Below are 14,285 nucleotides of genomic sequence, written 5' to 3'. Positions count from 1 at the left end.
TTTTCAATAGCTAAAGCATAACGTGATGCTATAACACCAAAATGGGTTCCCGGTCAGAATGGGTTAACAAGTAACATGTGACAGACAGACAGACAGACAGACAGACAGACAGACAGACGGGCGGTGTCATACCGTCAGTTCCTCGTTCTCAAAGATCTCCCGTGCCTCCTCCCGGTCACACCTCTCCTCCACACACTCCCTCTCCATGTCTCCCTGACGCCACTCCTCGAACGGGCTGTTGGCGCGGCGACGGCGAGCCAGCAGCTGATTGGCCGACGGGCTGTCCAGGAACACTGCACGGGGACATGGAACATTAGTACAACTGAACATTTGTTCAAAGATTGTTGGACAACAACTTCAGAAACTTTATACATCCACGTATGATAACAGCATCCTAAGGTTAGCAAGGAATATCACCTCTAATACTAACCATGTGTTGTATGGAGAATATAGGTTGCTACCTTCAGGAAGGAGATATGGTGTACCAGCATACAACAAGGTCAGACTAAAGAGGTCCTTTGTCCACCAGTCGACCTTGAGGCTTAATCAGGAGTTGTAGTAGCCACGGGGTAATCTAAGCGGTGGATATTGCTCATGTCTTTATGTATGTAAATTGTCTTGTTCTTTGTGTTTTGTATATGTTCTGCATACTTGGCTGCTGTGTCGCAAGACACATTTCAGTGTGAACTGACAATAAAGTACTATATCATATCATATCATATCATATCATTAGTTCGTTATGTGACTTTTAAACTCTAGGACGGCAGTCCTCAAACCTTCTCATTTCAAGGAGCTTCTCGTTTAACTCTGACAGTGTTAAAATGGACCTGTTAATTAACGTTTGGATCCATTTGTACACTGTCAGAGTTATTGGGGTTACATTTGTATACACTCTCAGAGTTATGGGGTTCCATTTGTACACTCTCAGAGTTATTGGGTTCCATTTGTACACTCTCAGAGTTATGGGGTTCCATTTGTACACTCTCAGAGTTATTGGGTTCCATTTGTACACTCTCAGAGTTATGGGGTTCCATTTGTACACTCTCAGAGTTATTGGGTTCCATTTGTACACTCTCAGAGTTATTGGGTTCCATTTGTACACTCTCAGAGTTATTGGGTTCCATTTGTACACTCTCAGAGTTATTGGGTTCCATTTGTACACTCTCAGTGTGGCCATAGACCTTTTAACATATCTGTAGACTAGATTGTAGAACCACTGCATGTCAAGTGCGAGAAAACACCTTTTCATGGGTAATCCAATCCAATTAAAACAATGTCTTCTAAATGATGACAATTTTCTGAAAAACCTCATGTTTCTGTATCAGTGGTTCTCAATATTTCATGTCAAGGACCCCAAAGATTATATGTAATTGGCCCCCGACCCCCATCTGAAAATATGTTGTTCCAGGAACCTCTCAGAAGATTTGAGTTAAAACGTAGAATATTCAGAAGATTTCAGACACATTTTCAAGATATTTCAAACGTAGCAGACCTACAAGCTCGTAGCGTGGCACTCGGTGGCGCGCTATGAGCTTGTAGATCTGCTATTTTTCAATAGCTAAAGTATAACATAATGCTTAAAAACACCAAAAGGGGTTCCCGCCCAGAATGAAAGAAAAAACAGTAGCCAACGTCAAAGCTGTGTGTATAGGAGTGGCCGCACCGCTCAAAAACACGTTAAAAACACAGTAACAACCACGGTAACCGTTACGTGTTTGATTGGGTCTTTACGTTACAGACAGATCTATACAGCAGACTGCAGATTGAACTTTGACCTCTGACACTGTCTGTGGCCACAAGGCCATGATAGCGTTCACATTATCACACACACACACACACACACACACACACACACACACACACACGTACGTCTCTGCCTGTCTGTCTCTCTGCCTGCCTGCCTGCCTGCCAGCCTGTCTGTCTGTCTCTTTGTCTCTCGGCCTGCCTGTCTGTCTGTCTGCCTACCTGTCTGTCTGACAGTAAAGGGTGTGGTACGTACCGTCACAGGAGACCTGAAGGAGGACGCACAGACACACACAGGCCAGGAGGACAGACAGACGACACGACAACATGGCCGCCCTGGTCTCCATTATCACTGCTGCTGCTGCCCGACGTTTACTGTAGAGAGGACTGGAACAGCACGGTGGAGGGACAATGACCCTGAGAGAGGGAGAGAGAGAGAGAGAGAGAGAGAGAGAGAGAGAGAGAGAGAGGGGGGGGGGAGAGAGAGAGAGAGGGAGGGATAACCTCCTGGACCAGAGCTGCGGTAACCTCGCGTCACCAGGTCTGTGTTACAAAATGCCTAAAAAGGTTCTTCTACATCCTGACAGTTTTCTGAAAAAGCTATGTCAGTCGTTCTTTGATTTTTCAAAAATAGCAGACCTATACAAGCTCATAGCGCGCCATATCTGCTATTTTTCAATATAGCTAAAGCATAACATAATGCTATAACACCAAAAGGGGTTCCCGCCCAAAATGCGTTAAAGTCCTACATGACATTATTGTTTGGCATCACCACTAGATGGCACAACGGTAGCTCTGTCTGGGCCATATTGAAGTGACAAACCTTTGTGTATATAGACTTAGACTATATACCTAAAAGGTTTTCTTTCAACAAATTAAACAACCAGGGAACAACACACAAGAGAGAATTCCAAATTAGTCACAACTTTATTCACAAATATTTAAAAAAATGGCTGAACCACAAGTTCACCTGGGCCTCCCCAGGCCACACTTTGAGACCCCCAACCAAGACACACGACATGAAAGGTGGCGTGCCCTACCCCAAGCAGCCACAGGGACAACCGCTTAACTCACAAAGACATAATAAGGAAATATACTAGGCTACCAATACCAACAAAAAATGGGATCTAATCTAACAGAATGTTATTGGCCATGAAAAGAATAGTTTAGATAAAGTGTCAAAATGAAGAGCTCGGTGATAACCAACTAATGGTCCACTTTCAATAACAAACTAAATAGAACTTGAGTTGAAATGAAGGATTCTTACTTATAACCCAATCAGAAATGAGCCAAAATACCTCAATTTACCTCTCTGAGACCCTGACATAAACATACATAATACAACTTACCTCCCTGAGACCCTGACATAAACATACATCATACAACTTACCTCCCTGAGACCCTGACATAAACATACATCATACAACTTACCTCCCTGAGACCCTGACATAAACATACATCATACAACTTACCTCCCTGAGACCCTGACATAAACATACATCATACAACTTACCTCCCTGAGATCCTGACATAAACATACATATACAACTTACCTCTCTGAGACCCTGACATAAACATACATCATACAACTTACCTCCCTGAGACCCTGACATAAACATACATCATACAACTTACCTCCCCGAGACCCTGACATAAACATACATCATACAACTTACCTCCCTGAGACCCTGACATAAACATACATCATACAACTTACCTCCCTGAGACCCTGACATAAACATACATCATACAACTTACCTCTCTGAGACCCTGACATAAACATACATAATATCCAAACCACAGGTCAAAGGTCATAGATTAGAAGTGTAAAGTAACAACATTCTGTGTAATATATCAGAGAAACTGAGCAAACAAACACACATCTGGAGTGGTGGCCCGGGGATGCCAGATATTGCAAGAGAAACAAGCGGCCAGGTGTACGAAAACATGGTCTAAATATTGCAAGTATTAGATGCAACTGTTTGGGACTCTAGGCCGCACAGCGCACGCACGCACGCAGGCACGGCAAAGCGGGCTGTCATGTGGTCAAAATCCTGGAGATATTTACTCTGCCACAGAACCACTGATGGTGGACTATGTTATTATATAGGGTCTATGGACTATGTTATTTTATAGGGTCTATGGACTATGTTATTATATAGGGTCGCCAACTATCCCTTCAATTAAGGAATCGTCCCTTATTAGGAAACTGAAAGACGTATATCAACTGATAAAGGACACGCAACAATCAATCAATCACTCACACATCTTACGTTCAAACAGCTCAGGTTGCTAATTATAATTATAATTATAATAGGCTAAACACAACAAAACATTCTCACAGAGATTTGTTTCTGGGTTTACCTCATTTTGTTGGAAATCATTTCTAGTATAGTTGGCAACCGAAAAAGTAAATACTCATATATTTTTTAAATATGAAATGTTAAATAACAACGGGCCATATTATGCAGACCATATAAGATCTTATACCATATAAATCAATGACAAGGTGCAACTTCCCATTGGGTAGCCCCTTCATCCAATCAGAACAGTCCTCTCTGATCGTATTAAACGTCAAACTCACCAACATTGCAGCTGTTACGGAAAGCTTGAATTATTCTCTTTCTATCCTCAAAGTGTTTGTTTCATAACAATCCACTGTAGACATCTTATGAGCTACTTTGTGTCCTTGCAGGTGATTCTTTTTCTAAGTGTTGCAGTTTGGAAGCGCTAGATATCGTTAGATATCACTCAACATGCCTTGCATCGTACCACCTGTTCTGAATGTGCACATAATGCAGGAGGAGGCAGCAGGACGTGGCTTTACGGAAAACGAGCGCTTCCAAACTCTGATGGCAAAAGATGGCCACGGTCTGGAACTGGTCAATTTAAGTCAAACCTCGACCAAAGCATTGAAAGAAAAACTCCAAGATCCATCGAATGTGTTTATTTCAGCACAAAACCATATATAGACCAGAACGTTCATTAGAGTATTATTTTATCCTTGGAAAAACGCTGGCATGTTTTGACCCATAGTGTATATTTTTGTCAGACAAAACTCTGAGATCTACAAGCTCATATAGCGCTATGAACTTATAGGTCTGCTATTTTAGAAAAATCGTTAAAATGTGCCTCAAATCTTTCAGAAAATTCTCATGATTTAGAAAACTTCATTTTTTTTAAATTTCGAAATCAGGCCTGAAAGGGTTAACCTTTTTTCCCCCCCTTCAAATGCTGGCGCCTCATGGGTTAACCGTGGCCTTTGTCATGGTGTCCGCCACCCAGTGGATGAAGTGCGCCATGTTGGCGTAAACCCCGTAATAGCCGGGGTGCGCGCAGCCACGCCCCCAGCCCACCACGCCCGTCAGGAAGTGGGCGGAGCCGTACAGGGTGACCAATGGGCTTCCATCGTCTCCCCGGCACGCCTCCTGTTCCCCCTCCAGGTAGCCGGCGCACAGCATGCTGTCGCTGAAGTTAAACCTGTTGGATTAATACAAATATACTAAATATATATATGTCTGTGAAGTTAAAGCTGTTAAATATATTACAATATACTAAATATATATATGTCGGTGAAGTTAAACCTAGAATATAAAATAATTAAAAATGTAAACATCATGTATGTGAAGTTAAACCTAAAGAATATAAAATAATTAAACATTTAAACATCATGTATGTGAAGTTAAACCTAAAGAATATAAAATAATTAAACATCATGTATGTGAAGTTAAACCTAAAGAATATAAAATAATTAAACATTTAAACATCATGTATGTGAAGTTAAACCTAAAGAATATAAAATAATTAAACATTTAAACATCATGTATGTGAAGTTAAACCTAAAGAATATAAAATAATTAAACATTTAAACATCATGTATGTGAAGTTAAACCTAGAATATAAAATAATTAAACATTTAAACATCATGTATGTGAAGTTAAACCTGTTGGATTAATAAAAATATACTAAATATATACTAAATATATATGTCTGTGAAGTTAAACCTGTTAAATATATTAAAATATACTAAATATATATATGTCGGTGAAGTTAAACCTAAAGAATATAAAATAATTAAACATTTAAACATCATGTATGTGAAGTTAAACCTAAAGAATATAAAATAATTAAACATTTAAACATCATGTATGTGAAGTTAAACCTAAAGAATATAAAATAATTAAACATTTAAACATCATGTATGTGAAGTTAAACCTAAAGAATATAAAATAATTAAACATTTAAACATCATGTATGTGAAGTTAAACCTAAAGAATATAAAATAATTAAACATTTAAACATCATGTATATGTGAAGTTAAACCTATTACATATATAACAATATACTAAATATATATATGTCTGAAGTTATAAGGCATACTTCACCCCTTTTGCAACCAGATCTATATTTTAATGATGTTTGGGAGACAAGAAACACTTTCCATGGACTCCATGATGACACATACAGAACACCTGGGAGTCTATTAGAGTAATGTTAACTCCATAGACTCATACAGAACACCTGGGAGTCTATTAGAGTCATGTTAACTCCATAGACTCCTACAAAACAGAATAAAGTAATGTGGGGGGCGGTCCTAAGTAATGTGGGGGCGGTCCTTCACATACCCGCTGGTCCGGGAGCAGTCCTGATTGGCCAGGATGGGGACGGACAGCCGACGCATCAGCGGCGAGGTGGGCGGCGCCGGGTCGGCCCCGGGGGGGGCGTGGTTGCCCCCGGAGGTGAGGCGGCCCCAGCCGCTGACCGTGTGGAAGCGGACCGGCGCCAGCTCGCGGCGGACGAACTGGGCGTCGCGGGGCAGGCAGACGGGCACGGCGTAGCGCCCCGGAGCCACGCCAGGGGGCGCCAGACGCAGCACGGCCACGTCGCCCTCGCCCGTCTCCGGCGAGTAGAGGGGGGAGGGCGTGGCTTCGGCCACGCCCACCGTCTGCTCCGTGCCCTCCAGCACCTCCAGGTTGTGTTCCCCTGGAAACCAAGAGGATGTGACCAAATAAGGGCAGAGGATGTGACCAAATAAGGGCAGAGGATGTGACCAAATAAGGGCAGAGGATGTGACCAAATAAGGGCAGAGGATGTGACCAAATATAGGAAGATGATGAGTCATAAGCATAGAGTATATATGAATAGAGACGGCCACCCAGAGGAAACCCTGAGGCCAAATGGACATAGTGGCCGAGTGACGGTATTGCAGCGCTGGCCCCCAAACACATGAACGCGCTGGTCCGTTGACTATCATTGGGCACGCTCACGACGGCAGCACGCTCGTTCGCGTTCGTGCGCGTTCAACGGCAGCGCGTTCATGTGTTTGGGGGCCAATCCATCCCAGGATGCTCTCTGTTCCTACCAGGAAGGAGGAGTGAAATCGCCTCATGTGCTTTTTTTAGCAACTTAATGCAAGTGGATGGAAGGAGAAGTCGGATGTCATCTCTATTCATATATATACTCTAAGCCTTAGAGTATATATGAATAGAGATGACATCCGACTTCTCCGAGTCTTATGGTGCACTTGGTGCACACCCATTCTCAACTTCGTCTTAATTTAATTGGTCAGACACGCACACAGACAAACACACACATACACACACACACACACACACACACACACCCACACACACACACACACACAGGGTGATTACCTGCTACCACGGTGAAGTTGTCGGGGTGGTTGCCATGGATACAGTGAGCAGCGGTGATGACCCACTCTGAGCCCACCAGAACTCCCCCACAATGCACTTCTCCATGGAGCATCACCACAACCTAACACACACACACACACACACACACACACACACACACACACACACACAGTAATGCAAATTCAAACGAGCACTTCCAAACTCAAACACCTAAAAAAATTATCCCCTGCAAGGAATTTCCTGACAGTAGAAAGTAGCTCATAATAATAATAATAATAATAGTCTACGGTGGATTTTTATATGAAATAAACAGGTGTGTTTTCATACTGTATGGGCCAAGCTTTTCATACCGTAAAGCTGCAAAGTGCAGCAGATATAGAACCTTTCTGTTTGGATGTTCGCCGGGCTGTCAATGGCGGATTGCACCTATAGTTACCAGTACCACCACCCTGCCATTAACTTAATTAATGACAAGATGGCCGTGGTTTGCCTATAAGGTCAATGAAATACACAACAATACAAGACACCAGAACACCCCCCTCCCCTCCCCCGCGTTGCAAAGACAGACACTTCGCAACTTTTCACACTTCGCAACTTTTCACACTTTTCACACAGACAGGTAGGACAGACAGACAGGTAGGACAGACAGGTAGGACAGACAGACAGACAGGACAGACAGACAGACAGGCAGGACAGACAGACAGACAAGACAAGACAAGAAAAGGCAAGGCAAGGCAAGGCAAGGCAAGGCAAGGCAAGGCAAGGCAAGGCAGGCAGGCAGACAGACAGACAGACAGACAGACAGACAGACAGACAGACAGACAGACAGACAGACAGACAGACAGACAGACAGACAGACAGACCTGCCAGGGACACTGTCCCTTGGGACACTGGCGTCCTCCCACCAGGCGGGTGTGGCTCTGGACCGTGTCGCTCTGCTGCTCATCTGGAGGGATCTGACCACATGGGAACTGGACTACATACGACCAGGATATAAGATCACATAACATGTGTTTAGAAAGATCACAGGATGAAAGGGATCCACTTTTCAACCTACATATCTAATTGGTCCGCACAAAGAACAAGAAATCTGACTGTGCCCTCTCATAGGAGGGCTGTGGGCAGTTCAGAAACCTGTGCACCAGTGGCATCATCGTTAGGCAGATTTATATATATATATATATATATATATATATATATATATATATATATATATATACCTGTATTGTGCTGAGTATAAGACGACTTTGATTAAAAGACGACCCCCATTTTTCAAGACTAATTTGTGGAAAAAGAACATTGAATGTCAAATAGTCTAGTCCCCGATTATAATATGACCCTGTTTTCAAGGATATTTCCATTGGAAAAAAAATATATAGTCTTATATTCAGGCAGAGAGAGAGAGAGAGAGAGAGAGAGAGAGAGAGAGAGAGAGAGAGAGAGAGAGAGAGATTTATTATTGTGACTGAGAACATCGATGGCTTCCATTTTCTCCTTGCAGCTTTTCAGGAATAGAAAGCCTGCAGTTTCTATTCGCTTGGATTCTGCATCGATCAAGTGGATGTGTTTCTGAACGGTCTACAGCCCTCCTATGAGACACAGACTGGTTCCTGAACTGCCCACAGCCCTCCTATGAGACACAGACTGGTTTCTGAACTGCCCGCAGCCCTCCTATGAGACACAGACTGGTTCCTGAACTGCCCACAGCCCTCCTATGAGACACAGACTGGTTCCTGAACTGCCCACAGCCCTCCAATGAGACACAGACTGGTTCCTGAACTGCCCACAGCCCTCCTATGAGACACAGACTGGTTCCTGAACTGCCCACAGCCCTCCTATGAGACACAGACTGGTTTCTGAACGGTCTACAGCCCTCCTGTGAGACACAGAGTGGTTTCTGAACTGCCCACAGCCCTCCTATGAGACACAGACCGAGTAGAGAAATACTGTGGCTTTTCATGAACATTAGTTCGGACCAATTATGTGACGATAGGTTGAGAAGTGCAGGTGAAGTGGTTCTTTAAATTAGAATCTTTGATCAAATCAGATCAGATTCTGACAGGTATACAGGTACACAGACAGGTATACAGAAACACAGGTACACAGACAGGTTCTTCTCACCGCGTGCGACACACTCTCGTCCATCCTCTCCCAGGGCGAAGCCGTCGGCGCATGAACACTTCCTGCGAGCTCCGGAGCCGTCGCAGAAGTGTTGGCATCCTCCGTTCAGGTACAGACACTTCAGAGAGTCCTCAAACACTGAAAAAACAACAGACACGTTCAGGTACAGACACTTCAGAGAGTCCTCAAACACTGAAACAACAACAGACACGTTCAGGTACAGACACTTCAGAGAGTTACTCTGAAGCCGTCGGCCATTTAAAAAAAAAAAATCGCTATATGCTTTCAACTATACGCGCCCCTATACCGGCTGGTATAGGTCAGATTAAAATGCTTTTTATTTAATAATACGGAATCCACGGGAGCGGACCGTGCACATTTCTAATGTCCGTGGCCAGGCCGGGGGTGAGCACTTTATATGTGAAATCGTATTTATTATACACGTTAGTGTCGTATCTAGGATCAATAATTCTATGCAATAGCCCACTCAAACTGTTGTATTTGGTGGGAACTGGCTTAATATGCAAGGCAGTTCGTCTCAGAGGCCTGTCTTTGTTATTTAGAGTCAAGGTGTTGTTGGCCTGTTTACATGCCTTTTGTTTAAGTTCAGATCCTGGGTCACACCTAAAGATTTTACCATGCGAGAAGATAAACAATGGAACAAGGCCTACAGTAATTTACCTTGCAGTGCTGTACTCTGAAATAATAAACTACTCATGGAACATCGAATCCTGTCTGCCGTTGCACATTTACTCTCCTGGATGGTATGAAATATACCACATTAGCGTTGTAAATGTAGCAAGGCGCTCAAAACAGCCGTCTTGTGAAGGACGAGCGTTGTGTGCCAACATTTCCCTGTATTTATAGTTGATTGAAATAATCTCATGCTCATGTTTCTAGTGTATCTATAACCTATGTATACTGCAGGCTTTGTTGAAGAGATTTAGAAGAGATTTTGAAGCTTTTGCTCCTGATATGATTGATTATTTTACATGGGAGAAGGCGTGATATGAATGCAAATAAAAATGGGCGAGAAGGAATTTTTGTCCTATACCCTGGTCTAGAGTAGAGTTGGGTGGGTGTATTTGTACCTGTTTGGCAGTACTTTCCCTCGTATCCCTCCAGACATTCACAGGTATATCTCTAAAGGTGTATTTGTACCTGTTTGGCAGTACTTTCCCTCGAACCCCTCCAGACATTCACAGGTATATCTCTAAAGGTGTATTTGTACCTGTTTGGCAGTACTTTCCCTCGTATCCCTCCAGACATTCACAGGTATATCTCTAAAGGTGTATTTGTACCTGTTTAGCAGTACTTTCCCTCGTACCCTCCAGACATTCACAGGTATATCTCTAAAGGTGTATTTGTACCTGTTTGGCAGTACTTTCCCTCGAACCCCTCCAGACATTCACAGGTATATCTCTAAAGGTGTATTTGTACCTGTTTGGCAGTACTTTCCCTCGAACCCCTCCAGACATTCACAGGTATATCTCTAAAGGTGTATTTGTACCCGTTTGGCAGTACTTTCCCTCGTATCCCTCCAGACATTCACAGGTATATCTCTAAAGGTGTATTTGTACCTGTTTGGCAGTACTTTCCCTCGAACCCCTCCAGACATTCACAGGTATATCTCTAAAGGTGTATTTGTACCTGTTTGGCAGTACTTTCCCTCGAACCCCTCCAGACATTCACAGGTATATCTCTAAAGGTGTATTTGTACCTGTTTGGCAGTACTTTCCCTCGTATCCCTCCAGACATTCACAGGTATATATCGTGTCCATATAGATACAGGTTCCGTTGTTCTTGCAGGGGTTCACCAAGCACGGCTCACGAGCTGCATGAAACAATGGAACACTGTTTTAATTCCTAAACTATGACTATTATGTACCCATGGCTTTCATGCTGTACTGAGGAATGTTATGTTTAGATTCATGTGTAGACTGAGGGAATCAAAGAATGTATTAATTATGGCCTTAACAGGGATCACACAGAGTGATACAGTATTTTCCTCATGTCTCTGGAAACACTGGAGGCAATGTTTATATGTTTTTAATTGACAAGGACTGCCTGGAGTGAAAATAGCCTGATACATACAGTAGGCTATCTCTGTGTTGTTGTTTTGTTTTTACAGTCATGTTTTTCCCTGTTGTTTGTACAGTATATGGACCCATTGTGTCTGAAATAAAGTTTTCAATCAATATGACGAAAAATGTTGCGTTGTGTCACTGACGAAAACTAAACAAAACAAATAGAAAACTAAATGATGACTAAAACGATGACAGTGTGACTAAAGAAATAGAGGAAATAAAATGTTAGGGAGGGACTAGAATCTTCAGCTTCGCATTCAAACCCAAGCAAATATATAAATATCCCAAACATTATTATGCATTTGGATATACTGTATAATCTTTGTGACTTCTAAACGTCTCCTAAATCACAAAATAGATACTATTACAAAATGAATACCAGCCAATACTATATATTAGATATAATAATACCGACATGATGACCGATACACCATGCACACCGCAGTGCTCTTAAAATAATACTTATTTAGAATAAATAATGAAATCTCTCACCGTGGTACGTCTTCCAAAACTTCAACTGTAAAACAAAGTTATAGTTTGAGCTTTATACACAAGTTTAATATTGTATAATTTCCATTCACATTTCAATTCAAAGATGTGTTTAAAAAAATGTCCCATATAATAATAATAATAATAATAATAATAGTAACCGTTAGGTCATCGTTTTCGAACACTTCTCGAGCCTCTTCATAATCACAGATCTCCTCGATGCATTCTCTCTCCAGGTTGCCTGGCTTCAGTTCCTCCAGGAAGCCGGTGTTAGCACGCCTGCTCCTGGTTAGCACGGTGCTAGCATCACGCTTCTGTAAGAACACTGAAACAAACAGAGCACCGAAGTCTGACGTCAACATCGGTAGAGGGCGCAAATTCACGGGTTCATGTACTTTTTATTTACATTGTAATCCCCATAAGGGGGGGATTTTAGATCGCCTCATATAAGAACTGTGTTTGAAAAATATGTCACCCCGGCCGCTTCACTCATATGGATATGAAGAATCAACTGACTGAGAGAAAACGCTAATGTTACTGCTACTGAATTAGTTAAATTTTCGCTAGAAGCAGACTGTATCATAATATGAGTGACTGACTGTTGCAAACGATAAAGGGACACCTCCCTGACAATAACGCAGAGACAGCTTGTTTATTTTTGGATCACAGACGATATTAAGATCACCCCGTGTTATTCTCCATAGAGAAATTACTTCCGCGAACCAGGGGAATCGAAGGGATGAGCGAGTTACGTCAGGACTTTAGAACCAGGGGAATCGAAGGTATGAGCGAGTTACGTCAGGACTTTAGAACCAGGGGAATCGAAGGGATGAGCGAGTTACGTCAGGACTTTAGAACCAGGGGAATCGAAGGGATGAGCGAGTTACGTCAGGACTTTAGAACCAGGGGAATCGAAGGTATGAGCGAGTTACGTCAGGACTTTAGAACCAGGGGAATCGAAGGGATGAGCGAGTTACGTCAGGACTTTAGAACCAGGGGAATGGAAGGGATGAGCGAGTTACGTCAGGACTTTAGAACCAGGGTAATGGAAGGGATGATCGAGTTACGTCAGGACTTTAGAACCAGGGGAATGGAAGGGATGAGCGAGTTACGTCAGGACTTTAGAACCAGGGGAATGGAAGGGATGAGCGAGTTACGTCAGGACTTTAGAACCAGGGGAATGGAAGGGATGAGCGAGTTACGTCAGGACTTCGGTGCTCTATACACACTGTGTTTAGCACGCCTGCTCCGTGTTAGACATTTGCCAAAACTAGCCGATGTGCAAAGCTCACAACTACAGTCACAAGAGTATTAGTGTAGATTGAAAATTAAAGAACACACCAATACAGTACAAGTACAGTGCAACTCAGACGCCGGGTCTAAGTGTGGGCATACTGAAGTGTGATATTGACAAATTCAAAACATAAAAGTATTCAGAGGAAACGCTGCTGCACTTTGAGAAAGCACTTTGCTCTACGACGACAAATCTGGATTCCAAGAAATAGCCGATCCACAAAGTTGTTCAAGAGGTTAATCAGACCAGTGTGTGTCCAGTGGAAACCTCGTATGAATCTGATCTCAGGTCAGAATGGGTTAAACACGGCTTGATTAACCACTCTAACTGTTTTATATACTTGGAATAGCACATCTACAAGGTTGTTGATCTGCTATTTTTTGAACAAATCGTGAAAACGTGTGCAAATCTTTGGAATGTATACATTTTTCAAGTGAACATTATTAAATAAAATAAAACAATGTGCGTGGGAAAATAACGTACCTTCTGCAGAAAGCAGATGGATGAAGGCCCAGAGGATGAAGGTAGATTTCAGCAGCATGGTTATGGTGACACTCCGTCGTTCAGTTGGAGCTTAATAAACGTTGATGTGGAACAAACAACCCAGCACCCGGCTCTATAGCTGTTTAACTGTGGAACTGCGGAACAGGTCAAAGGTCAAACCAAAATCGTTTGACCCGTGCGTGTGTGTGTGTGTGCTGAGGCCGGCAGAAATGTACAGGAGCACGTTGTGGAAACAACTGAACTTTGTCACTGATCGACTGCATTGATTCTGCACTCTGCAGCAGGGCTCCAACCCGGGCTCCAACCCCTGCACTATCGGCTGTTGATGAATTGAACAATGTGGACCCTGTTGTAAACAAGTGTAATGCTTAATTGGGTCGTCCACTCACAGTT

General features: G+C 42.8%; 1 protein-coding gene across 1 annotated transcript in view; it reads right to left on the bottom strand.

The window, feature by feature from the left end:
- LOC308311840 (uncharacterized protein) overlaps window positions 1–13,929 on the bottom strand; it is a gene marked incomplete at both ends in the record, with an annotated part of 21,542 nt that extends 7,613 nt beyond the window's left edge. Inside the window, 11 exons of the mRNA XM_080758616.1 lie at window positions 133–293; window positions 2,000–2,012; window positions 4,998–5,223; window positions 6,369–6,726; window positions 7,398–7,518; window positions 8,261–8,373; window positions 9,519–9,656; window positions 11,239–11,352; window positions 12,098–12,122; window positions 12,256–12,443; window positions 13,872–13,929. Coding sequence (XP_080614742.1) covers window positions 133–293; window positions 2,000–2,012; window positions 4,998–5,223; window positions 6,369–6,726; window positions 7,398–7,518; window positions 8,261–8,373; window positions 9,519–9,656; window positions 11,239–11,352; window positions 12,098–12,122; window positions 12,256–12,443; window positions 13,872–13,929 — 1,515 coding nt within the window. The remainder of the gene's footprint in view (window positions 1–132; window positions 294–1,999; window positions 2,013–4,997; window positions 5,224–6,368; window positions 6,727–7,397; window positions 7,519–8,260; window positions 8,374–9,518; window positions 9,657–11,238; window positions 11,353–12,097; window positions 12,123–12,255; window positions 12,444–13,871) is intronic.
- Between the last annotated feature and the right edge of the window lie 356 nt (window positions 13,930–14,285).

This window comes from Protomyctophum bolini (genome assembly GCF_963924005.1).
Source record: "Protomyctophum bolini genome assembly, chromosome: 24".
Taxonomy (NCBI): Eukaryota; Metazoa; Chordata; class Actinopteri; order Myctophiformes; family Myctophidae; genus Protomyctophum; species Protomyctophum bolini.
The sequence above is the reverse complement of the archived record's forward strand: the minus strand, read 5'-3'. Positions and strand labels throughout refer to the sequence as shown.